Raw genomic sequence first — 26,622 nt, forward strand, 5'->3', positions numbered from 1 at the left:
ATTATAGCGTTTGTGCTGTGCCAGAAGTCCTTGAAGCACGTAACATGGAGTGTGCCAGGATCGGCTTAGGTTATAAAATGTTGTTTGCATTAAACAGTTGTGTTAAGATTTTTATATCTTAGAGCACATACGCCTTTGGAGAGTACTGAAACAAATTAGCCACTGCTGTGGTTACAAAAATTTATTTTTCAAATCTATTTTAGTCTACCAAGCTAGCTTTTATAGAAAACTTTCCATTTAAAGTTATACCGACATTTTAAACTAAAAATAAAGTTGTTTACATCTGCCTTTTATCCTGAGTTAAGAATGAACTAAAAACCTGCTTCTTAGCAAAGATAAATAAATAAATAAATAAAATGCTCTATTTTCTAGAGTGGCATTGTCAAATGTTAGAACACTATAGAAAAAATATGTTAAATATTAAATCTTAGTTTTCATATTTGAAAGCTGTAGCCAAACTTCAAATAACAGATGAAAAAGAAGCATATTCAAGCACTGAACCTATGTGTCTTTCCGTAACTTTAAAGCTCTTCCAGCTAACAGACCCATATGAATCAGCTTCAGATCAGCAGAAGTGAAACTTGATTGAGAATTCTCTGTCACTACATTGTTCCATCTTTCGTAAGCACAGAGTTTGTTCTGTTTCCAGTAGAGCCAGAAATCTGGTTAAATCTGGTTAACAGATATTAACACTTTTAATATCAGTTCTCCCCTTTCGGCAGTCAGGGAGGGGCAACTGACTGTTCAGTTCCTTAACCTCAGAATGACTTGAAGATTCAAAATAGCGATGAAGAATATTTGCTAGTCACTAATAGAGTATTGTGAATAATCTTCCTGAAGGGTAGTGACAATGGGATGCTTGGACACTGGCAAAAAGTAACATCACACGACAGTGACATTTTCCATTAAAAAAAGCAGTTCAAATGGAAGATGTGGTGCTGCCTTCAAATAGGACGCACAGTGCATTTTATCATTCTACAGTGCAGAGCACGCTAGTCTGCATCAGACAATCAGAGAAATCTCCCAAAGGAGTCAGTTCTTCTGCAGGTTCAGATTTAGCACATAAATGGACTGCGTTCATTAGCAGAAAGGGATTACTGTGGTAACTTCCGAATAAGGTACCAGTTCACTGCCTCCAGTAAACTATAAAGTACTTTTTATTCAGAAGTATTTTACAGAATGAATAACTCTCTTGTAATGTCTGCTACAAAGATATGCATGATAAATGTTGTAGAATACATTTTTTGGTATTGTTTTAAAAATTGATGTATGCCTTTGAGAGAACTAACAAGTATCTTCCTAAGCCACACACCAGCATAAGGAAGAGAAAGCACAACATAGAAAAGCTTAGAGATATCACTCTTGAATAAAACCTAGCAAGAACTGCTGACATTATGCCACGTGAAAAAGGCCCCAGACTGGGGGAAGCTACCCTCTCACCACTTCTTTATCCTTTCTTTTTTTTTTTTTTTTTCCCAGAAAAACAGGATTTTCACAGAATCATAGAATCACCAAGGTTGGAAAAGACCTACAAGATCATCCAGTCCAACTGTCCACCTATCACCAATAGCTCTCACTAAACCATGTCCCTCAGCACAACATCTAAAAGTTCCTTGAACACCTCCAGGGTCAGTGACTCCATCACCTCCCTGGGCAGCCCATTCCAGGGCCTGACCACTCTTTTGAAGAAGAAGTATTTTCTAACCTCCAATCTGAATTTCCCCTGGCACAACTTGAGGCCATTCCCTCTTGTCCTATTGCTAGTTATACGGGAGAAGAGGCTGACCTCCATCTCACCACAACCTCCCTTCAGGTAGTCTGTAGGTATTTGTAAATAAAGAGGATTAACTAGACAGAATAAAAAGATACCAGTCTCTCTAAACTAATTTCTTCTTCTTGAAAGAACCTGAAGAATAGTAATTCTTGGACAGTCATTTGAATTAGAAAATGAAACAATATATTTTGTAAGCAGTTCATCAATTTTATCAGACCTTTGTAATTTTGTAAAGATATAGTGGCTGGAAAACTGTCCCTAGAGTGTAGCTGTCAGAGATTCAATATCAGTTTGAACAGATCTATACAGTAGGACTCTTTTTTATATCTAGGGTTTAATCTTAATTGGGTAAAAAAAAAAAAAAAGAAGAAGCCTAAGTATCCAAAAAGGATTTGGGGTTATAATAGACTACAAACTGAACACCAGCAGCATCATTATGACAACAAACATACAGACATTCATTTTGTTCATTTACATTTTTATTAAAAGGGCCTGGATCAGGTGGAAGATAGGAAAAAAAAATAGTGTCTAGTGGGAAATAATGCTGCTACAGTGCAGGGAAGAGCCATCATTATGAGGACAAAAATTATGAGAGTGGGCAGGAGACTTTTTGTTTGTGTTTTATTTCCTTTGCGCCTGGTCTCCTCATTTTGAGCATTTATACCAGTTTTGTGTCATGTTTGGTAGATTTTTCTTTGCAAATAGAAGTTTCAGTATCTCCTGTGTTGTTTTAGCAGTAAAAGTAATGTAACGATGACATAAGGATAAAGAGAGAGAACTGCAGACAGGGGTGAAATGTATAATTATAACATCTGTTGGCAAAGAAAGTAAATTTGCAAGGAAAGAAAGAAAGACTAACTTCAGACCATTTTGATGAAACTACTTACTAGTAGAATATTCATTTTATAAATTTATTAATATATCTTAAAATTGAGATAACGTACATGACAAAATTCAATATATTTTTGTTGCTTTTAAGAATTAAATTGCATATACCTAGTCTATAATGTACAACATTAAAAATTAACTAGCATAATTTATAGTATCTTTATGTAGCATTTATCCAGGTGGTATATTTTTTTCATCAAATAGGGACTAGAATGTGTAGTTTTCCTTTAAACATATTCACATCATACAGATTGATTTATTTCTAAAAGCATACACTAGAGGAGAACAGGATTATGAGTTAAGATACAAGACAAGAAAGTCAATTAGAAATGTTAGAGCAAAAGTCTTTATTTCAAGGACATAATAGCAAAGGCTAAAAGAAGTGGAAAGTTCATTTTTTGAATGTATGACAGTCCTCTAACCAACAGCAGTGGAAGTACTGAGTTATATTTGATGTCATCTTGGTAATAAATAAAAATGCTTGGTGAAAGGAAGGAAGTCATGATGGACTGAGAGGCTTTTGTTCAAACCTCCAGCCAGCTTTTAATAATTGTACCAACCCTATATGACTAAACACTGTTACTATGTGTTATTAAAAATGAAGGAGAGAGTTCTGCAAGCTTGACTTTTTGCAACTATCTGCTATGGTCATGAGCAAAACAAGACTGGTTTGGCTGGAAGGTTTACTGCCAGAAGGGCTATATTTGTTCTGAAATAAATCTCAGTATCAAACGGTGTCCCTTCTGATAAGTATTTGCTGCTATGAAGGTATAAATGACTAGCTAGTAATTCAGAGAAAATATGATACAAAATAGTTTCTGTGGAAAAAATTTTGAAAGATATTCCAAGACTTAACCTAGTATAGATGCAACAACCACTATGTTGGCCAAAATCACTTATTTATCTCTGAATTATGTATAAAGATCAACAAAGGAAAACAAAAGTATGTCAGTGGAAGAGAAAAAATGTGAATAAGGGATGTACAGTCCAACTGACTCACATAGAACAAGCACTACCTGTTAAAAATCATATTATGAATAAATAAATCAACTAGTTACCTTTTAAAAAATGCTTGCTTTGGTTTTCCACTGCAAATTTTTCCCAAGTTAAGAATGACTTTTAATTCTAAAGTTACCTTATATTTCCCATCAGTGGGTTATAATATTATCAGATTTAAACAAGTTGACCTTAAATGTGACATGCAGAATAACCTCATAGGAAAGATTTTTTGGGGAAAAAAATCAGCCAAACGATTTCATTAGTTTCTAGAATGAGACTAGAGAAATAAGTTTTTTCACAATTAAAAATAAGGAAAGCAAAGACAAAATATAGAATAACTTCTGGAATATTATTTTACCACTTAGTTTTATCTTATTTTGAGGGAGACAAAAGCATCTTATACCAAGTGTATGCTTCTTGTTGGTTTATCAAAAAATCCACCACATTAGAAAATCTTTAGAAAGTGAGTATCTGGAAATCAAGCACCCCCTGAATTGTAGTTTCCATACTTTCAGTAGACAGAAGGATTTCTGTAAGGCAAGAAGTCAACTGTCATTGAGATTTTACCTGCCCTGGACTTTTGTAGCTGCCTTAGACTGAGAAGGTGTTTTTTTGTCTGTTTCTGTATGTGTGTGTTCCAACAAAACTGGAAGTTGTCTGTGGCTTCACCATATACTGGCACTGGACTGTAAGTGAAAAGCTCTCTCCTGTATTCACTTCTTTTGTATGCAAAAGCTTGAGTGGGAAGCTTGTATAATATGATCTAATGTCAGGATAAGAATGGTGCAGTCCTATTTTCCTCTTCACTACCAATTTTCTAAGGCAGGGAGAGAGAGTTGGACTAGCAAAACAATCTGACAGATCTGAGCTGGAAAGAGCCCAGGGTAAAGCAACTTCAAGCAACTACAAGAAAAACAGGAAGCATGAACAAAATCTGAAGTACTTAGAATAGCTTGGGAGATAAAAGAGTTGTGAATGTTTTTTATAAAGAAGGTGGAAATTGATTGCGCTCCACTGACACTGTGGGAAAGGCAATAAGAAAGTAGCACTATTCACTACAAAGGACACTTAAACAGGGATTTAGGAAAATCTTTTTTTTTTATCAAACAAACAAACAGAAAACTCTAGTAATTATGAAATACTGGAATGAGATACCTAAACAGGTGTCTCCATCAATGAAAGTTTAAAAACCAAATTAGATGCATACCTGCCGAGAATTTACTCCAGTTTAAGTTTTGGATTCGATGATCTCTTAAGATCTCTTCTGGCACTAAATTTTAAGGATTATATTTGATGTGTGTTTGATATCCTGACTTCTAAAATATTTCTACTATTCCATATGTTTCCTTAAAAAAGAAAATTCTGCAAAAGAAACTAAGTTCCAAAAGGTTTCTTCTACTGTCATCAGTGATTAGTGCCTCAGGAGACACTTGGCTTGACTTTTTCCTGTAGCTACCAAGCCTTCATTTTAGAAATGACCTCTAGAGCTATCATAGTACAGAAACAAGATCACTTTGTGCCCATTCCTCTTAAAGCCACACTCCCTGAAAAGAGTAACATGGGCATCCCTTAGGCACACCATCTCCAGCAAGAAGTATGTGCTTGCTTTCTCTTCATAAAATATTCTTATGCTTTAGTACAAAAATTAGAGAAGATAGGAAAGCTATAATGGTAATGTGCTTCAACTATTAACAAAGAAATATACATTTTCAGTTATTTGATTTTGACACAATATGTATTGCTATAGCTAAGAAAATTAGAGCACATGATACCTCATCTAAACACTGAAATGCAGGACTTGATGATACATCAGTGGATCCCTCATCTCGGGTATAAACTGTTGGAGCCAAAGCACAGATAGGTTGCTCCTTCTCGACTTCCAATTCTGTGTCATCGGAACTGGAACTTTCATCACCAGCTTGACTCATTTTCTGGAGATCTAGGAAGTAAAAAAAATACCAAAATTTGGTTAATAAGGTCCTGGAATATATGTGACTATGCAAGGTAAATATGTAGTGTAAAGAACACAACGACAACATGCGAGACCCACATTCAAACAATAAAAACCAGAATGTTAGCAATCTGAGTGTCATGAAGGACTTCTAGGAGACAGCACTATCCTTCTATCATTGAGTATTTTAAAAATCCTCAAACAGTTGGCTATGTTATCTTTACGTAAGTTTGAGAACATGTAAAACAACATTTCTTCAAGGACAGGCACTGAATTATAGCTCTAGGTTGGAAAACGCTTCAGGAGTCATCTCTCCTCTGCAAAGCAGGGCTTACTTCAAACCTAAATCAAGTTCTTTAGGGCTTTGACTATCTGAGTTTTGAAAATCTGTCAAATTGGAGACTTCAGCTTCTGCCTTATAAAGAAAATCCCCAGGTAGATGGGACTGCTGCAGGTGTAACTCCTATGACCTGTCCCCTGTCATCTCCACAGTACTAGTCAAAGAACTTGTCTCCTCTTCTCTCCACCTGAGTAGGCCCATCCTTTGCTGCATCTCCTGACCTTGTGGGGTACCCATACACAGAAAGGGAGCTCCTTTGCAGAATGTAGAGTTCTTGAGGAAAAGACATGGTCTGGCATGTGTGGGTAATATCATTAAAATTATTCATGTTTGTAAGTCATCGCATGGTCATAATGAACAAAAAAAGAAAGAAAAAGACAAAACAAAACACCAAAGCCATGCAAAATGCAAAAACATGATATAATATCTGAGAACAGGAGGTAGATATATAATGAAAAAATTAAGTATTCTAAAATCTCCTCATGACAAAGTTCTTATGTAGTATACTAACATTTTGAGTATCTGTGATGTGTGCTAAAATAATATCTGAGAAATATCTAGGTGAAAGAGCTCAAAAATAGTAATAAAACCTCACAGGATTCAAGCAGTAATTTGTTCCCTAGTGGAACTGGATCTGATGTGTTTTTGTCCCCAAAATGACAGAGCTTTAAAACAGGTTAAAATCCAGATTTTATAACCATAGCTTTGGTATAAGCTTTATCCCAAAGAAAGCTCTTTTCCAAATGTAATAACACAGATTTTGAATGAACACATAGAGAGAGAAATAAAAGAATGTTGGAACAAGTAGGGGTTAGGCAAAATATAACTTTCCTATAATTGCATCTGGGCAAATTCCATCTTTACAGCTCTCTTCAGGAATAGAAGTCTCTAAGATCTTTGCACTATGAACAGCTATATCAAGGGTATTTATTACTTACTTGTGAGAAAGATGAGACCTAATGTCAAGTTACTATAACTTTATGTAACTTCACTTTGTGTTTATTATCTCAGGCACTTCAGAACTATGCTCCTAGGTATCGATGGTCAGAACTGTGTGAACTGTCTGAAAAGACAGAGATGGAAACAGGGAAACGGGAGGTGGAATATGGGGGACACAATGCTCCTGGCACTTTGATAGGATGTGGCAATGTTAATCAAGACTCTACTTGTCATTATATCAAATGTTTATTAATCGCTGCCAAAACCATTTTCTGGCATAACAATATCTTAAAACGTTTTTATATTTGAAGAGTTTTAAGACAAAAAGAAATTTACTCCCTGCATGAAGATGGAATAAGACAAGACAAATGCTTCAGGAGAAAGATGTACGAGATGCAGAGTGATTACAGGCAATATGCACCTTGCAAAAGGAAGAGAGGAAATGGAGCACTTCTGTGGCACACAAAAATCTTGCCATGCCAGAGCAAGACAGGAGAGCCAGAGCTTGTCTGTAGCGCAGAGGGCAGGAGAGACAGGATATATGTGGAGGAATTCAAGCATTCCTCCACAGGTTCACTGTAGTTGGCCTTAGATGCAGTGGACAGACAAATCACTATCTTGGAATTTTAGTTCAAAATGTGGGGAGAAAGGCTGATGATGTCTGCAAGTGTTCACCTGACTCTGTCAGCTGTTTCTAGGGTAACTAATATGCAAAGTAACTCTCATGCAGGGAACATTATTTTCTGCTGCAGTAATGATAAAACTCCTGACAGATGCCAAAATACTGAATTCACATCAAATTATTTCCTCTTGACATTATTTGGCCATCCACGTAATATATGGGAGACTTTTCTCCTTTAAAAAAAAAAAAACACAAAAACACCTTTTTATTATAAATCAAAAATCCACAATAAAGTTGAGGAAAGTTTTTTGTGAATATTTCAATAGTAAACATCAGGTTTCTCCAATGAAGGAACCAGAGTTTTGCATTCCAAAGTCAGAAAACTGACAGTTCAGCAAATTATGATTTCTTTTTACAGCTGTGATGGGAAAATGGATATAAAAATGTTTTGTTTAGCATAGCCACTTTCTGAAAAGTCACTTGTCTATGAAGGTAGACTACAAATTGTCTATAAATGCACTTTGTTCAGTGCTGTTTGGAATTCCTTCCAGAACAGTTTGACTTTTAGAGAGATTTCAGCAGCTGTATTTGCTTATGGAAAAAAAGAAAAAGCAATTTCATGATCACTCCTGAAGGAGTCAAAACATTGTGAAACAGCTGTAAACATCACCGAGGCCAAGAAATAACTCTGAGCCACTGTACATAAGCATGTATGCACAATCATAAAACAAGACTCGTTTCTCATCTATAAAATTGCTGAATATTTGAGAATATGCATTTCACCTTTATGGCTGCTGTTGCTTTATTTGTGCCTCTGTATACACTGGAAGAAATTAGAAAGAGAGAAAAGCACAAGAGAAAAAAAGCTCTAAGCAGAGCAATGCCAAAGACTGGGAGCTTCATCTGTGTAGACATTTTTATTGATAATTACTTGTGAAACAGATTTGATGCAAGTGAAAAAATACCCAGGTTAACACTTCTTCACAGTATGACAGCACAAAAACCATCTTCACCAGAGATTCCATTTTGCTGGGCAGAAAGAGAACAAAATCTCCTGAATCTGAAGTGTTTGTAATATAATGATAAGACACAAATATAGACCCATCAGACAGAGGAAAACAACTGGACAGCCTTGGCTACTGTGATAAGCGCTAGTCTCCACTCCTTTTTAAGAGGGAAGGGAACAGACTTGCCTTTTCAAAATATTAGCAAGCAGTACTGTAACAAAAGATATATGAAGTTTAGCATTCTTCAATTATCATGATATAATTAAATTTAAAATGCAACTTAGAGAAAATTGCATTCACAGAGTTCAAAAAAACAAAGTGGAAAAACTGTACTTTTGCCATATCTGATAAACAGTTTAAGAAAAATAGAAATGAAAGCTGAAATGATTTCGAAATTTACAGAGTAGTTCAATAAATATGGATGTTCTTAAACAGCAGAACTGCAAATAACACCAAGGCCTTGAACCAACACAGAGAATCGCTGAGGAAGGGAATTATAAGCCTGTTTTAGAACCTGGATGAAATCAAGCTGAGAACTATCTTGTGAAATAGCTTCAGAACAGCAATAAAAGTCTGAACACAGATTCCCGGGATGAACTCCAGCACTTCTATTTCAGTTCCTCTCCAGCAATCAGCACTGTTAATACAAAAGCCAGCAAAGAATACAGAAAGGTCATGCCTAGTTGCATTGGCTCCTTCCAAAATGACAACTGCAAAGAGTAGTAATATTAGTAAAAGCAGTACAATTTCATTCTGAACATTAAGAGATTCAGCTCTATGTATGAAGATGCATCAGCTAGACTTATTAAGAAAGCACCAAATTTATAAAAGTCTCTGCTGAGGGAACTACACTCCATTAACACAGAGTGATGAACAGTTTACACTTTGTCTTAATTGTGCTGTCTCACAAAACTGATCCATTACAGTTAAGCTGAGTTAGTTAAATCGGTGTAGACTGACACGTAAATGTTCCAAACCACTGAAGGTTTTCTTGTGTCATACAAGAGCACAAAGCTAAGGTTTAGGCAAGTTTAAATGTAAATTCACACTAAGTTGAACCAAGGCCATACATATGGATCTCCTTTCCAAGCCAGCAACATTAGTGGATGTTGAGTATCATCCTTTGCAGGAGGAGGTACCTTCCTTCTCCCTCAAAGCTGATCTGCAAGAAGAGTGGCTTTAGGGCCATTTTCTCGGACAAAATCAGCTAAGGAAGCCTACTATTTTCAAGTCAATGATATGAGCTAAAATGGCTGATTTTGATGGAAGTTAGCCAAAGAGCATGTTCCCATCTGTCCTGCTGGCTGAGAGGCCATACCCAGAGCAGCGAGACAATGAACAGAACCTCAGCCAAGCTACTGAGCATGACACAGGATATTTATCCACATCTCCATGCTGCTTAGTTTTGCACACAGATCTTAAAAAAAGAAACACGGCTCTGAGAACAAGACAACTGGTTTAGCAGTTTACACTGAATTAGTCAGAAAAAGTTATGCCATTCAGCTGGAACATCAGAGCAATGATACCTAGAGAGACCCAAAGCTGGTTTAGCTCATCATACCTCCAGCCAGCACTGGATGCCAGGGGGCAGACAGAAGGATTTGTCAGTCACTGTATAGTGGTGGTTTCCTGAACTTGTGCAAAACTTTCAGTATCTGCAAAATCTGAAGAAATGGAGAGTCTCATCTTACCTCTCCGTGACATGCATAATCAGTTCTTTTTGTTTGTTTTGAATCTGGCTCCTTGATGTCTCCTAGTTCTTTTATTTGATGGGTCAGTGAATAATCTCAACCTTTCTATGCCACTTGTTTTCCAGCACATTCTCTTTGTTTGCTAATCCCTTCTCTAGGCAGAAGAACCCAACCTACCTGCTCCTACTGGTAATAAAGTCCTTCTCTGTCTTCCGCTGTCTTTGTCATCCTTCTCCAAGTCTTTTCCAGTTCTATCGTATCCTCTTCAAAGAGAAGGAGGAGATAATATTGATAACACAGGAGTACCATGGATTTATTCAATGGCACAGTGATTTTCTTTTCATCTCCTAAAATCTTATTTCCTAATGCTTCTTTCCTACAGTTAAAGTTTACAGTCAAATAAATAGGAGGACCTCTGTACTAACTGAGCAGAGCTTCAGCACTACAGGCTGTGTCTTTAAAACAGAAAGCTATACCAACATTAAGCAACAGCTGAAATTAAAATTACATAGTTACAATAGGTTAGTATTCTATGCAATTCAGAGTGCTTTGTTTGATAAGACACAACTATACAGACAACTGTTGTGGGGAGATGATAACACACTGCATACCTAAATTGCTTAACAATTCTGTTATGAATTCCATTGTTTCTGTTTGTTTTCAAGTCCCTGCTGTTTAGGATGGAATCACCCTGAGCCACCCACAGACTTCATCTGCTGGAGCTGTAGTTAGATAGGGCTTAGATAGGGAGGATTTGAATGGTGAGAATTGTCACTTCCCTTTTCACTTGGTTTTCATGAGGAACTTGATTTCCTCAGAAGATTTCTTGTAGCATGACAAACAAAAAACAACCCTGAAATCTAATCCTCACTGCCCTCTCTACCCGGAGCAGAAACTGTTTCCATCGCTACACACACACTAAAACACCAAGAGAAAACAAACAAAACAAGCTCTGCCTAACCACCAAGCCCTACTCATGACTTGAAAAATCTGAGGGCTCAAGGAAGCAATTCAGAAAGATACAGAAAAATATACAGTGCCAACCACAAAAAATGGATTATAATAATGCCATGCAAAAATTCTGTAGTAGAACTGAATGGGAATTTTTAATAAACTTTAAAACTTAGATATTGACACCAAAATTCTTAGGCCTTAGCTGAAGAAACACAAATCAACAGCCAGCCCTGTGTGAGGCTAACCTTGCCCAAGCACTGGGTTCTTGCAGATAGGAACCGCAGCACAAGCTAACACCAGCAAGAATACTCCTGCAGAGAGTATTGAAAACGAAACGGAATCAATATTACAGCCAAAATATACGAGGGCTGCTCTGAAAGTAATGCCTCTTATTTTATTACGCTGGCCCACAACATCAAAGGCAGATATTGGTGGCATGGCAGTAGAGTCTGAACCTTCCCACCAATACTCTGCTGTATTTTGTTGCTGTGTGACACACGGCAGCAGAGGGGCAGACTGACAGAATGGCATCTGACATGGATGTACAACGCAAAGGTGTGGAACTGAATTCCTCCAAGTGGAAACAGTTGCACCCACTGACATTCATCGAAGCTCGCTGAACATTTACGCAGACCCACCAGCGGATGCGGGCACGGCGAGGCGCTGTGCAGCGCACTTCAGCAGCAGCGCGGCCGCGGAGCTCTCACCAGGAAGGGGCGCCCAACCTGTTGCGTCGGCTGCCACCTAGCGGCAGTGCAGCACACTGCAGCTCTGTCACCATTGCCCCGACGACTTGCGCAGAAAACGTTTAGATTTGGTCTCAAGAGTGAGAACTCTGCAATACTTCTTCTTCTTTTTCTTTTTTGCAAAGATCGACAATTTCTAAAAACTTGGAAAAATGAACTCACACCCTTCCACACGTCCCAAAGATACTTCCTGCTGCATTTTTGTCTCCGCAGAGCTCTGTTTCTCTATACTAAGCGAGCGTATGGCAGGTTGGACCTTTCTGTGCTTCGCTTAACGATTCCTGAGACGAAACAACGTAAAGCAAAGCAACTTCGCAAGCCGCGGTTTGCCTCGTTCCTTGTGCCGCGGTGCAGCAGAGGCAGAGCATCTTTCCGTGCCCCTCCGCTCCCACACGGCGCGGGGCCGCGTCCGTGACAGAATTCAGCCCGCGGCGCTACCCGAGCGACGCCCACACCCCCACCTCCTCGTTTTAGCTATCCTACACTGCAGGCACTGAATCGCGAAGAAGCTTTTTTAACTGAACTCAGCGGCTCCCCACTTTCTTGTAAGCCCTCTCGGGACAACTGTTTCATGACATATTTGTAGAGAACTCAGAAAAATATCCCCGCGAGAGCCGCAAAACGCCGCCGCCGCAGCCAGGCCCTACCTGCGCGGTGCGCCCCGCCTCGCGGCGTCCCGCTGCTATGGCAACACGGGCCCGCCTCCTCCTGCTCCCTTTGCCGGCCCTCCTCTCATCCTGGCTGCCGATTGGCTGCAGCGTCCTTCCCGCTGACCAATACAAGCAGAACGCGGCCGCACTGCGCCCTCCCCCTTCGCTCCTCAGCGAATGAGCACGGCGAGCCCGCAGCGCCCTCCAGCCAGCGGCGAACTACAACTCCCAGGAGCCTCCATGGCGGGCCGGGCGTTTGTCCACGGCCGCCGCCTGTTTACCAGAGCCGCGCCGGGGCCGGACGGGGTAGCGTTGCCGGCACCATGCGGGCGCTGCCTCCGCGCTGGGCGCCGTCGGTGCTGAGGGCGGCGGGCGGGTGGTGCCGCGGCTGCAGCAGCTCCGCCGAGCCCGGCGGCCCCAAGCCGCTGAAGGAGTGGACGCTGGTCGTCGGCCCCCGGGGGCGGCTGCGGGTGCGGCTGCCGTGCCAGGTGAGCGTGCGGCCGCTCGACCCGCAGCGCTACCCGGGCGCGGACCGCGTGCTGGTCACCGTCAGCGGCGTGGAGCGGAGCGCCCGCCGCCACCTCGAGCACGTCCGGGTGCGCTACGACGAGGCGCAGCAGCTGCTGGCCATCGCGGCCGAGGGCATGGACAGCAAGGCTGCCGTGGACGTCCGGACGCCGGGGAAGTTCGGTGCGTGAGGGGGGAGCGGGGCTCCCCCGGGGCAGGGGCGGAGCCCGCGGGCTGTCGGCCTGCAGCGCGGCTCTTCCGGCCTGGGTCCTGCGCGGGCCGGGCCGCCTCGGGGCGCTGCGCCTGGGGCTGCGGTCTCTGCGTGCCTTGGGCTGCTGGGACGCTGGTGGTGCCCGTAGGATGATTCCTTTAGGGAGCTGACCCATTGTCAGGTCGCTTCCAGTTGTGCCGTGTGACCTTACACACACATACTTCGCTTTGGATTTGTGTAGTGTAGATTAAATTTCACCGTGGAAAAACTCTTCAGTATACCGAAGTGATTTGTTTTAAGTGGTTATTCAAGACTGCTGCTTTGTTTCCTCTGATGCCCTGCTGCAGCTGTGCTATGAGAGATGGTGAATAATCCCATCCGAGCTACGCTTCCTGTGTGTCATTTGTGAGTTTCTAGATCACTGTTATATTTTCTTGGTTACCACTTCTCCAAGCTTTTATAGCAAAGACATGCTGTAGCTTAAATCTGTTTTATCCACTTTGTCTCAGGATAGCTGTACTGATTCATATGATGAGTACAGCTAGCCCTCTGTCCTGTGTCCAGCAGTTACCTGGGGAAGAGTAAGAACAGGACAAACAGAAACAATGCTTCGTCCAAGTGCGCTATCAGCTGCTTTAGCCTGATAGAGACCCTCAGAGGATCTCCCGTGAAAAGCTTACTGACAAACTCCATGTCTTCTGACAAAGAGTTCTGCTAGGTGTACTGAGTTTTTTATCGTAGAAGTGTGCAATTTGTCAGTCGGTTTTAACTACTCTGAATAAATCAGTTGATGAACCCGGCTGTTTGTACTGATTTCTAAATTCACAGAGTGTTGGGGGTGATTCATCATTTATAGTTAAAAGGCAGAGTAGAAATGTAGGACTAAAGACCTTGTCAAAGACTTCTGAAAATCCAAGTTGGTTGTTTCTAAACAGATCAACTGTTACCTATTGATGACCTCTTTTACCAAACTGCAGCAGTGTTAGGAGGCAGAAATGTAATCTCCAGCAGAATTCTGCAGATTTTAAGATTTTACTCTTTTTTTTTATAAAAAAAAAAAAAAAGAAAAGTTGTCTGTTATGTTCTTTTTTTTTTTTTCTTTTTCTGATTGGCAAGTACAAACATTATTTTTACTTCTCTGTAGCTCATTGATAGAGTTCATCCCAGGATTACACTCAAACCAAGACCCTTCATTTGATTAGACTTCGCTTATACTTCATTGCCTCCAGGGTGTTTTGTGTTGCTCCTTATTTGTTCCTTTTTTTGAGGGGTGCAGGGAGAGAATTCGTTGTGTTAAGATATGGAGAATCTCACCTTTGATGAAGAGTTTCAATTGGGGAGCCTCCCTAAAGGCCTCAGCAATGAATCCTAATACAAAGAATTCATTTAGCCTTTGTCCTGTTTTGAGATTATATTCTTATTATATTTGGAACATCTACCGGCTCTGCAGACAGTCTCATAGGATTGTCTTTCTCCTTTTGACATTCTTGAAATAGGCTTTATTAACTTTTAGGTCTCTAATCAAATTGTTCCACTTAGTTTTGTGGAATGATCATACCACTTGGGTGTCCTGTACAGTCTGGATTATAGTCCAGTTCTGCTACTTGTTTGTCACACCTTAGTTAACATGATGTCAGTGTTGTCTCATCATGCTGCTAACAAGAGATATTCAGTGATATATTTCTTAAAATGCAAATGTTTTTTTGTACCCAGTTAAGCAGAATTGCTGCTTGCCAATAAGGTTCCACTCTGCGTCCTCTCAGTTTTGATTTGATTTCTTTGGGTCCTCTGAGTTTATTTTGGGGTTGTTCCTCACCTTTGTTTAGGAAAGAAGTGTCCTTTTAGCAAACATCAGTGCCTAAGCACAAGATCTTACTCTTTGGAAAATGTGCCTCAAACTAGAAAGTATCATAGATGGCTCTAGGCTCATAGGATCATGGAATCACTTAAGTTGGAAACAACCCTCAAGATCATCAAGTCCATGTGAGCATTCTGACTTTTCTCTGTCCTTCTGTGAATGCATGAGGATGTTGGTACCATCCTGTTCAGACTCTTTTATCTCAGCTCTCACCTGTCAACTGTCAGAAGTTGAATAGTCTTTACATCATGTCTTTCCAGCATTCTAGCTAGCTTCCTGGTTTTAGAAGTATTTTGTTAACAGCTTTAGCAGTTTAGATTGGAGCTTACCCAGGAAACTCCAACACAGAACCCAAAGAGCATGTGCAGAAGGTGCTAGATTACAAGTTTAAATATGCATTTTAAACCATTTATTCTTGTGTAGGAAGCTTGTTCAGCAGACAGCAACATTGTATTCCTTGTCTGCTAATTTTTTCCACGATCAAGGCTAGCAATGCACTGAGACTCTGGGAAGAATCAAGGTGTGGTGTGTTTGTGGCCCAGGAATCCTGATTTCTTGAGAACTTGCATGTGAACCCTCAAACTAGTCCTCTTCTGGCATGCATCTTCAGTACATCTAGGATTACATTTCTAATATATTTTTCGAATAATGGCCAGAATATACCTTGCAGAATCAGAGTCTTTTGTTATTAAAACTGACTTGGCAATCACTTCCACCAGCTCCCTCAGTACCCTCAGGTGGATCCCGTCTGGCCCCATGGACTTGTAACAGCCTTTTTGGCAGAAGGGATAGGAGCTAGAGGGTTACCATGCTGACAGAATTTAAAAGTTTGCATAAGCAAATCACTTTCTGTGACCTCTCTCTTCTCTGAAAATGAAGTAGCAGAAGTCTTGCATGTAGGCCTTTCCAAGGACTGTGCACTTTTCCAGTGAGCTGAGCAATTTTGAGCAAGATGGCTTGTATTTCAAAAACCATATTGTTTTCCTTTTTGTACTCTCCAGGTTTGTGCTGTGCAGGGTCATACTCTTTCAAGCTCTGATGTCTCAAAAGTGCTTCTGTTGGTGCTTTTGTGGGAACTCCCCAGGAAATACAGCATCCTGGAGAAGTTTCATCTACCTGCCTTGGCAACTTGAGAGCCAGCAGATCAGCACTGATCAGATTAAAATAGTTCAAATACTACTCTGATATTTTTAGTTTGGTGAAACTGTCTAGGCTTTGGCCATACAAACATTGTGGTGCTGGCCCTCCAGCCTCTGATGATAGCCACCAATCTCACTTGTCAGATTTTGTGCTTTTATGTGCCTCAAAACTTCTTTTAGAATTGACTTGAAGTTTAAGAAATGTTCAATTAGATAAAATCTCAGTCACTGTATCTTTCTTGGAGGACTGTACATCTCCCTGTTCTGTGAGGAGGCTACAAGGTATACAAACAAAAGGCTTGCTGGGAAACCTGCCTAATCCACTCCAGCTGGCCCTGTTCTAATGAAACTGTGCCCTTCAAATACCATGTGTATCCTTTGCTAAACTTAACCACTTAGCTTGCTGTGGCAGTTAAATTATTGTATACTTTTTTTACTCTCACATTCTTTTTCTTCTGTTTCTTTTCTTTAGAAGAACAAAATTTGTATTTCTTTTTCTGGCTTTATCTCTTGCTAGTGTTTATAGTGGTTATTAATGTAAATGACTGTTAATATAGTCAGAACCCCTGACTGCACATTCTCACATTTCTCCCTGGTCCTTTGAGTTCACCCTTGATCTTAAGTGGCACAAAAATGCTGTCCTGCATGGAAGCGTTCTGAGCCCATGAATTACTTGATTATCAAATTATCTACAACACTCAGGAACTTTTCCTTATGGGAGCCTATAAACATCGGTTAAGTAAGGTGATTGAGACTCTCTTATGTCAGGAAGATAAGTCAGGCCTTCCAGAAGGCTAGGGAAGAATGATGCATGTGAACTCTTCTATTCCTGTTTTTGTGTTATGCTGGTTGAAGCAATACGCGTCTAAGAAAACTAACAGTACAAATACAGCTTCTGCAGTTGAGTTTTGTTACTCTACGTATGGTCTCGAACAACTTGTCCACCTTTCCATCCCAAAACCCATGTCAGGGTAGAATTGCTAGTAGATACAGTAATGAGAGTGGCTATGTGGTGGTGGTGGTGGAGTGTGGGAATGTGGTTCTTTTTTTGTGTGTATATGTGTGTGAAATTATAGCTTCACTAATGAGGCACATGTTGCTGATTCCTTGCCAGTCACTGCTGCCACTTGTAATGTTCAGCCAATTTTCACTATTGATTGTTGGTAGTAATTAGTCATAAAGTTGAAAGTGTGGCCAAACTTAGCTAGAAGATTCTGTATTATTAAAGATGCTGCTATCTTTATCCTATTGTGTGTAGTAGCTTTGTATTGGGATCAAGTGCTATATTTAACAGATCTGACTCTTACTGTTCTGTTGCTAATAAAACACTTTTAATTCTAGATTTGGATATCAAAACATCAGGAACTGGCTGTGTGAAGGTTCAGAAAATGGAATGTGATAACTGCAAAATAGAAACTGAGAAGGGGACTAGTGTCTTACAGTCAATAAAGGTATGATGAACCCTTCCCCATGCCGTCAGTGTTTTGAAAAGGTCTGTGTGATGGAGTACAGTATAAAAAAAAAAAAGTGCTGAATGGCAGTTGTATGGATGAGAAATACTCTCGTATTTCTAAGTATTACTGTGTGTGGGTAGCACTGTGCCTTTATTTATTGCATGCCATTACAACACAAAGTCAATGACTCTAAATAACGTAAAGTAAGAAGTCCAGGCACCTTTGATAGCTGAAAGCTACTGAAATAGTGGAAGCAATAAACGTCACTTCTGCTGTGCTCCTCCCCTACTGCACTCCCCCTCCAAAATAAAAATGATGGGAATTCCCTTATCTGAATAGTAGACTTAATAGTTATGTTTGCTTAGGTGGCACTATGAGGTACTTCACTGTATGCATTGTTATTTCTTTTTTGTGTGTGTGTTTGGGATATTTTTTCTGAATTCTGATTCCTCAGTGCTATTATGACTCCTTAGATTAATGTGTAACTTAAAATTGAAATTACATGTCCGAAGTACCCAACTGAATATACTGATAAATACTGTATGTGACATGGCTGTGACCTTGATTTTTTGATCTTTCAACTTCACATTTTCTGACATTCTTTTGTAGAAGTAATTGAAGAATATTCAACTTAAGTGCTGTTTGGAATAAATTTCACTTGAATAATTGAGATTGTACCTGATTTTTAATTTTTTTCCCCCCTAAATTCCTTTAAGTATTTCTGAGACATGAGAAACCTTTCAATATTTTTCTTCACAACAGGAGGTGGTTCTGTAGTATGCACAGTGAAGTTCAGCTTAGATGATAATTCAGTATCCTATAGAGCTAGACTTACTCCATATTCAGTGAACTACAGATTATCTGTATCTTCCAGATTCTAACTGATCATATTAATCTTTAAAAGTAACTAAAACCTGACAAGCTAACAGTGTGTGTGTTACAGATGTTCTAAAGCTTTGGTTAAAAATGAGGGCTGTATATTAATAACAGCAAACAAAAATATGTGAGAAACTGCATAATACGAGGAAACAAAGCAATTTTGGCCAGCATTATTGATAGAAATGACAGGATACCATCATAATTGCCAAGAATTTTTATAATGTTGTAGATAAAGTTGTCCTCCCTCAAAATTCTATCTGATGTGTTGGGCATCTTTTCTCGGATACTTAAAAGATGAGAGATTTGAGAAAAATTGAATTTTAAAAATGAAAAAAATTATAGTCCTATTTTCTAAGAGACTTGAAGCAGCAACAAAGTGATCATAGAATCATAGAATTAGCTAGGTTGGAAAAGACCTACAAGATCATCCAGTCCAACCATCCACCTACCACCAATAACCCCACTAAACCATGTCTCTCAACGCTATATCTAAACGTTTCTTGAACATCTCCAGGGACGGTGACTCCACCACCTCCCTGGGCAGCCCATTCCAGCGCCTGACCACTCTTTCAGAAAAGTAGTATTTCCTAATGTCCAGCCTAAATCTCCCCTGGCACAACTTGAGGCCATTCCCCCTCATCCTGTCACTAGTTACAAGAGAGAAGAGGCTGACCCCCAGCTCACTACAACCTCCCTTCAGGTAGTTATAGAGAGCAATAAGGTCTCCCCTGAGCCTCCTCTTCTCCAGACTGAACAATCCTAGCTCCCTCAGCCGCTCCTCATCAGGCCTGTGCTCCAGACCCCTCACCAGCTTCGTCACCCTCCTCTGAACACACTCCAGGGCCTCAATGTCTTTCGTGCAGTGAGGGGCCCAAAACTGGACACAGTACTCGAGGTGGGGCCTCACCAGGGCTGAGTAGAGAGGGAGAATGACTTCCCTACTCCTACTGGCAACACTGTTCCTGATACAAGCCAGGATGCCATTGGCCTTCTTGGCCATCTGGGCACACTGTTGGCTCATGCTCAGCTGAGCATCGACCAATACCCCCAGGTCCGTTTCCTCCACACAACCTTCCATGCTAACTAATGAACTGGAAAGAGTGCTGCAAAGTAGGCAATGTGAGGCTTCTGAGCCCTGCTCCTCTGTGTCTTCACTGTAGTCTGGAGGAGCTTGGTGTTGCTGTTTCTTCTCCATCAGCTCACTGAGCCTGCTTGATTCAGAAAACAAGGAAAATGTAAGGGAAAAGAAGCAGTATAAAGTATAATCCTTCCCCTATTGATGTGCCCCAGTGTGTATGCTATGTTGTTGGCCACAGGGAGCTTCTTGGCTCCCTTAGGCCCTGGATGAGAGGAATGAGCTTGTTCCAGAAGGCAGAAATCAGTTAAAATGTAAAGAATCGAGAATGAACTGGGGATTTCAGTTGAAGTGCTTGTTAAACAAACCTTCAGGAGCTTACAAGACTTGGGCTTTCTCAGTTACTTATCCAAAGAGTTCTTGTGAGTTGTGGGTGGATCCTGATTCGTTTACCTTTTTTCTGGTTATTGTGGCTGCTTCAACATTTGCTACTGCAGAAGATGTTGCTAGTCTTCTTGGTTTGTTGGCTATGAAGTAGCAAGTTAAAGATGCTGAATGGAAATTACCAACCATCTTGGTGTCTGCAGGTGCAAGCAATTGTCCAATTACAGTACCTCTTTTTGCGTACAGTCAGTTTTATCTAACATTATTTTAAAGAAACGTTATAGTTCTAGAAGTTGGCTGTTACTCAGTTTTCTGGTGTAGGTTAGGAATGATGTTCTGTAGTGAAAAACAGAATTCTTAATCTCTTGGGCTTTTTTCCTGAGGATTCTGAAAATGCTTCAGGCTGTTTTTTTCAGTGCAGCACAGTGCAGAGCTGATTCTGCCATATGGATAGTGCTATTTTGTCAAAATGTGTAGGAACAATAAGAATCCGTGACTTCTATGTTGGGAACTTAGATTTTTTTTTTCCCCTAAATCTTTTTGCTCCCCTATAAGAATTAGAGCAATTTATTATGGTTTATTCTGGAAGATATTTTTTACGTATCCTGAAAACTTCTGATATGCTTGATTGTCAAATCCAGTAGAGAGGGTGTAAATCAAATATGTCTATAGGAATTAAGCCCTTTACAACAGAAGTTAATGTATCTGAAAATGGAGATGCTGGTACATGAAAAGGAGGACTGTGTAAAACTGTGAATCCAGTATATAGTATAAAAAGTGCTGAATATTTTTAAGTTGTTATTTCCAGTTCAGTACAGTAGTGAAATTAAAGTAGTGTTGCTGTTGGGATGAGTCAGAGTTGTTGCAGCAGTTACGGCTTCCAAATACAGTTAGATTACTTAAAGGTGATTTTTTTTTCTTCCTTCTCATTTCTTAAAAATAGCTGCTTTTCACTCTGAAGACCACTTTTTTTCTTTTTAGTCTTTCTGAGAGTCTTGTAATTTGTGGTAGATCTCTTGTTTGAATGTCGTTTGCTTACATTTTCCTTTTTGGGGGGGGTATTTTGTGATATTTTTACTTGTCTGATTTTATGCAGCAGCCAGAAGTATAAGGGTTATAGCATTTTTGACTTCTTGTCTTCTTTGTGGAAGATTTGAGATAGTAATGCCAATATTTGTAAAATACTGAACTTGACTGCATATTTGATTTGAGTGGAGCACCACAGGATCTGGTTCTACTTGCCCGCCTAAAGTTAGCACTTGATTACATCACAGAGATTTATGGTTGTACAAACTACTCCAAGCATAAGCACTGAGAAATGTGCATATAGATATATATAATTATCCTAAAGATTTTTGTGACACTGTAGGTTGCAGCCAGTCCCCTCCCACTCCCAAAAAACATAAACACAACACTGCATTGAGATCGAAGTTGCACTTGGTGGCGTTCCTTCCCTTGTGTTTCTGGTTAGAAAAAAAGATGTATTTGAGTTTGACTGCTTTGGAAGCAAGGAGCACATCTGGAAGTTAGTTCAGAAGAAACCAGTAAAATAGAAGTTTGCTGTGAAAGTTTATTATTGTGATACAGCTTGAAAAAGGCGGTAGCTTGTTTTCTAGTTGTGGTTGTCCTAACCATGTGAATTTAATTATTGTTTTCAGAGCCATAAAATCGATATACGAACAAATGGTGGCAAAGTAATTGGCCTTGGAACGCTTTATGGAAATACAGATATTCATGCAACGGAGAAGGGTGTAAGTAAGAATTGAGACTTTCTCACCAGTGACTTGTTCAGCTTGTCTGTTGCAAAATGATTTCACCTTGAAGAGCATATGCTGAGGAATATGTAAGGACCATCACTGGCTGACTGTCATCTCACTGATAACTTTTATTTGTCTGTTTAACTACACTACCTGATATTATGCTTGGTTTGGATAAAGCTCTATAAAAAGGCTCTGTAGAAAGAAGAGTAATGAACGTGTGATCATTCTATCAGTGCTTGAGGCTGGGCTAGCTGGTACAACATATCAACTTTAATTTTGTAGGCCCTCACAAGAGACTTGAGCTTTTTAGGTGGCTGATGTTTAGGCACTTGAAGTCTACAGTAGGCATCTCGGTTTATTGTAGTGTCTCATGACACTACAATAGCACTCATAGGTGCACATACTTTTCACCTCCAGCATTGTATGATTTGTAAGAACTGAAGAGTAGAAAGTCCTGTATATTTCTTTGCATCAGAGGAAGAAATCACATATAATCCTGCTATGAGGTGCAGTGAGAAGAACCCTGAGAGCAGAAAGTTTCAGAGAAATAACCTGTTCTTTTCGGCAGATGGCAGCATGAGACAAGCCTAATACTACGCTGATTTGGTTTTCTTACCACTAGTAGTCGATTATTCATTTAATAATGCAGAGCTAAGATCCCTTACATGATGGTACAGTTCTCACACCTGATCTGGTTCTTAGGCTCAACTTGAATATTCAGTCATTGTAATATCTGTGCAACTGATTGCATTAGGATTCATTAGATCTGAAGCATTGCTATGTGAAAACATGGAGCTGATTCTGGAAGCATCTTGATTGCTTGCAGAATTCTGTCAAAAAGTAAGTACCTTTAAAACCAGCAGAACTGAAAGGAATCAGAAAGAGTTCAGGTAGCTTTCCCTAGCCTAGGGTAGAATTGAGACCAAGCTGGTAAGTTCCCATAGTCCAAAATTGCTTCTGAAGTGCTGTTTGATGCTGCTGCACACCTTGTCAGTTGGATTCTGAGATCATGTGGTCACTTATGAAGAGCCAGCTGTCAGCTGTTCTGAACTGCTGATGAAAACTAGGCTGTCAGCATTAAATTATGTGTTTCTTTGCAGTGGATGCTAGCCTTCCTGTTATGTAGAAAGGAGCCCTAAGGCTGCTCTAGCCGAGCTATTGCTATTTCTTTATGAACATTAGTTCGTCCTGGTAAAACCTCTCAGCATAAAGCAGTGTGGGTAGGGTCTGACTACCATGTGCTCTGTTGTTGCCATTGTTGGACTGATCAGTGCTGATCAGTGATTAGTCCATTTGGGCCTTCTTACTTGTCAGTGCAGTTAGGTTCCATCCTAAGCCACTAGTGACCACAGGAAATGGAAGAAGGCAGAAGTAGTTTACAGTCTTCTCAATGTATCTTATGTTTTCCTACGGAGGGTTTATGTTGGAAGGATTTGAAAACTGGAATACTTGCTTTCTACCCGTGGAAAATATCTCATGCTATCTGGGGACTGCTTTGGCCACTGTGGATTCATGCTCCTCACAACCTGCTAGCATGGTGGTCATCTTTCAGTTAGATGCATGCTGCTTGGTCATTTGTCCCAAGACTAATTTGTTACACCACTGGAGTCCGTGGAGTTCATTTCAAATAGCAACTTACTGGTACTGATCAAAATATGTATGATAGGGAAATGAGATCTAGAGCTACATGGAAGTAAATATAGTGGTTTTGCTTTTAATTCTTAAAATCATTCAACTGCCTTTTTCCCCCCCTTGGTCCTGAAAAAATAAAACTAACTTCAGACAGACTGATCTGAAATTCTTATTTGTGATCATAAATGTTGATATGGTATGTAATATAGTTAGAAATTACTCTTCTGCTTGCAAAACTGAAGTAACTTGAGTAAACTAAGTAATTTTTAATAGGAATGTGTGGCTATGGAACAACTTAAGTTTGTGTTACTGAACTCATTTAAAAAAAATTGTTGTATACTTAGAATATTGGGATTTCTTTCCTCAGTTGGCCACTTCAGTTAATAATCAGCCTAGATTACGTCTCCCATGTGTGATTATGTGAGATGTTTCTTCCATCAGTTGCAGTCGTCATTGTGTAGCTATGGCTCTGTCAGCATTTCCAGCCCCCTCCTGGAGCCAGGGAGGGGAAGGATGTGGTGGAAGACACTAAACACATGCAAGAGAATATTTTTAAGGTGGGGAAAAGGAGAAGATATTTGTAAAATGTTTGACCAAGAATAGCACAAAAAAGCAAAGCCAAGGAAAATAGAGTATGTGAGGGAGGAGTTGTTTGTCTTATTTAAGGATAGCAAGGTGTTAATTTTCATCTTGAAAATATGTTCAGGTGTGAAAACATACTCAACCTGATTTATGAGGATAGGCTGACTTTTTTTCTTTAAAGGTTAAGAAACAGATGGAACTTGAGCATGTGGTCAGTAACTGTAACTCCCAAGGCTTTACCCTGAAGGGAGGGAGATTTCCCAGAAAACCTGGTGGCTCGAAGGACAAAAATAATCAAATCAGTTTGACTGGGGAGTCATTAGCTAATCTGTGCCGTAGGGACTTTTCTCTATCACTTATTTAACAGAGTCAAACATCTGTGTTCTGCCAAAAAATCATAGGACTTGAATAATTTGAGATTGAAAACATATTTAGTCTCAGTAAAAAGCAGCCCTACCTTTTTTTTTATGCTTTCCCTATCTAGAACATTTTTTGTCTTTTACTTGAGCAGTCTGACTTTTTTTTCTAGACTAAGATTATTTTAAAACAAATTTTTAGTGTACTGGTAGGTTTTTCTCACTAAAGAGCTATCCAATTACTTCGTTTTATCGTGCACTTAGATGACTTATCTTATTGCTTTGCATTTTCAAGAAAGGTAGTAGCAACTGATCCATCGGTGGGTCAGTGAGCTTGTTTATGATAAGGTGCCTCATTAGGTATTTACCTTACTATGTTATGGTTTTAGCTCTGGTAATATTTAGGCAATAGATGAAGCTTTTTGCTTTTGCAGCTTTCCTTTTCCTGTTCAAGACTGCCGCTAGTCAGTCAGTTTGCTCCCAGACTATGAGGGTTGCCCTGGAAGTAATGCCTCCTATTTTATTACATTGGCCCACAACATCAGAGGCGGATGTTGGTGGTATGGCAGTAGAGGTTGAACCTTCCCACCGCTATTCCATTACATTTTATTGTTGTGCAACAGATGGCAGCAGAGGAGCAGTCTGACAAAATGGCGTCTGACATGGAAGTGTGTACAAAGCAAACGTGTGGAATTAAATTCCTCCATGTGGAAAAAATGGCACCCATTTGATCATGGAGACCAAACAGTATTAGCACAGTGAGGCAGTGCATTTCAGCAATGATGACAGAAACGTGAAAGAGAAGCTGCGTTCTGGATGGCCGTGCACAGCTGTCACCCTGTGAAACGAAGAGTGTCTTGATCAGCTCATCTGCATGGATTGTTGGATTACAATCAGGGAACTGCGTGCAGAGCTGAATATCTGCTTCAGTGTGTTAGAAATGATGGTGGCAATGTTGGAATATCACAAAGGTTACACCAGTGGGTCTCACGAACGCTCACAAAGGAGCAGAAAGAACACCACATGCAAGTTTGTCAGAGCTATTGAACCAATACGAGGCTGAAGGAGACAGCTTCATGGATCGCATCATTACCAGTGACGAGATGTGGTGTCTCCACTACAAGCTGGAGTCAAAATGGCAATATGTGGAGAGGTGATGTGAATTACCCATTGGAGAGAATGTTCCAGACACAGCCCTCAGCAGGTAAAGCGATGTGCACTGTCTTTTGGGATTGTGAAGTGGTGATCCTTCTGGATTCCCTGGAACTCAGACGAACCATCAGCTCTGACCACAACATCATGACACTGGCTAAGCTGAAGGTTTGAACTTCTGGAGTCAGGCCTGTCTTAGGTTCAGATGGGACAGGCTTGATTTTCTTCGTAGTGCCTGGTATGAGCCTATGTTTTTAGTTTTAGGAGAAAAACAGTGTTGATAACACAGTGATGTTTCCAGCTGTTGCTGAACAGTTGTGTATAGAGCCAAGAACATTTCAGTTTTCTCAGCTTCCTCTATTGTCCTGCCAGCAAGGGGGCCTACGGGGGCACCAGGAGCTGGGAGGGGACAGAGTCAGGGCAGCTGACCTGGATTGTCTATACCATATGACATAATGCAGAAGAAAAGTTGGAAAAAGGGAAGAGAGTTCATCGAGCTTTCCTCCATTGTTCAGGGGCTAGCTGGGCATCAGTCAGTGGCTGGTGAGCAATTGCTTGTGCATCACTTCTTTTATTTTATGTATATAATGTATATATTATTATATTGCAGCTGTGAAGCAGTGGGTCACCTCTGCTGGTGCAGATGTTTACGAGTGAGGCACATAGGTTAATCACTGGCAAAAATGTACAGCTAATGGTGGTGACTGCACTGAAAAGTAGTGTTTTGTAGCTGAGAATTTGCTCCATCATCATTGTGCTCTTTCTAGCTGTTGTAGACTGCATGGAAATAAACAGGAGGCATTACTTTTGGAGTGACTTCTAATTTTTTTTTTTCCCCTAAAGTGTGGCTAGCTCTTAGTTTTGTCCTGTTGATGGCAGGAATGGCTCTGCAAAAAGTGGCTTGGTGCACTGCAAGTTGCTAACTCCCTTCAGAATAGATTTCGGTTGTCGATCATAGAAGTGACAGTGGCTTTTCTTTTACTTGTTGCTTTGGGTGTGTGCCACAGCTGTTTCATGCTTTGTCATCCTCAGGGCCAGCGACTGAGAGAATAGTGGAGTATTTGGTGAGAAG

General features: G+C 40.2%; 2 protein-coding genes across 11 annotated transcripts in view; one reads left to right on the forward strand and one right to left on the reverse strand.

The window, feature by feature from the left end:
- CCDC146 (coiled-coil domain containing 146) overlaps window positions 1-12,693 on the reverse strand; it is a 78,338-nt gene extending 65,645 nt beyond the window's left edge. For 2 of the 10 annotated variants that reach the window (XM_021384504.1, XM_021384511.1), the window contains exons 1-3: window positions 12,076-12,552; window positions 10,389-10,474; window positions 5,434-5,600 (exon numbers count right to left, since the gene is read on the reverse strand). In XM_021384504.1, coding sequence (XP_021240179.1) covers window positions 5,434-5,600; window positions 10,389-10,474; window positions 12,076-12,110 — 288 coding nt within the window. In that variant the 5' untranslated portion in view covers window positions 12,111-12,552. The other 8 variants (XM_021384507.1, XM_021384508.1, XM_021384512.1 and 5 more) reach the window with 8 other exon arrangements.
- The window catches only part of FAM185A (family with sequence similarity 185 member A), a 42,218-nt gene continuing 28,347 nt past the window's right edge, over window positions 12,752-26,622 (forward strand). Inside the window, exons 1-3 of the mRNA XM_021384531.1 lie at window positions 12,752-13,251; window positions 17,618-17,727; window positions 21,727-21,819. Coding sequence (XP_021240206.1) covers window positions 12,885-13,251; window positions 17,618-17,727; window positions 21,727-21,819 — 570 coding nt within the window. The 5' untranslated portion in view covers window positions 12,752-12,884. The remainder of the gene's footprint in view (window positions 13,252-17,617; window positions 17,728-21,726; window positions 21,820-26,622) is intronic.

The sequence above is a fragment of the Numida meleagris genome, chromosome 1 (genome assembly GCF_002078875.1).
Source record: "Numida meleagris isolate 19003 breed g44 Domestic line chromosome 1, NumMel1.0, whole genome shotgun sequence".
NCBI lineage: Eukaryota > Metazoa > Chordata > Aves > Galliformes > Numididae > Numida > Numida meleagris.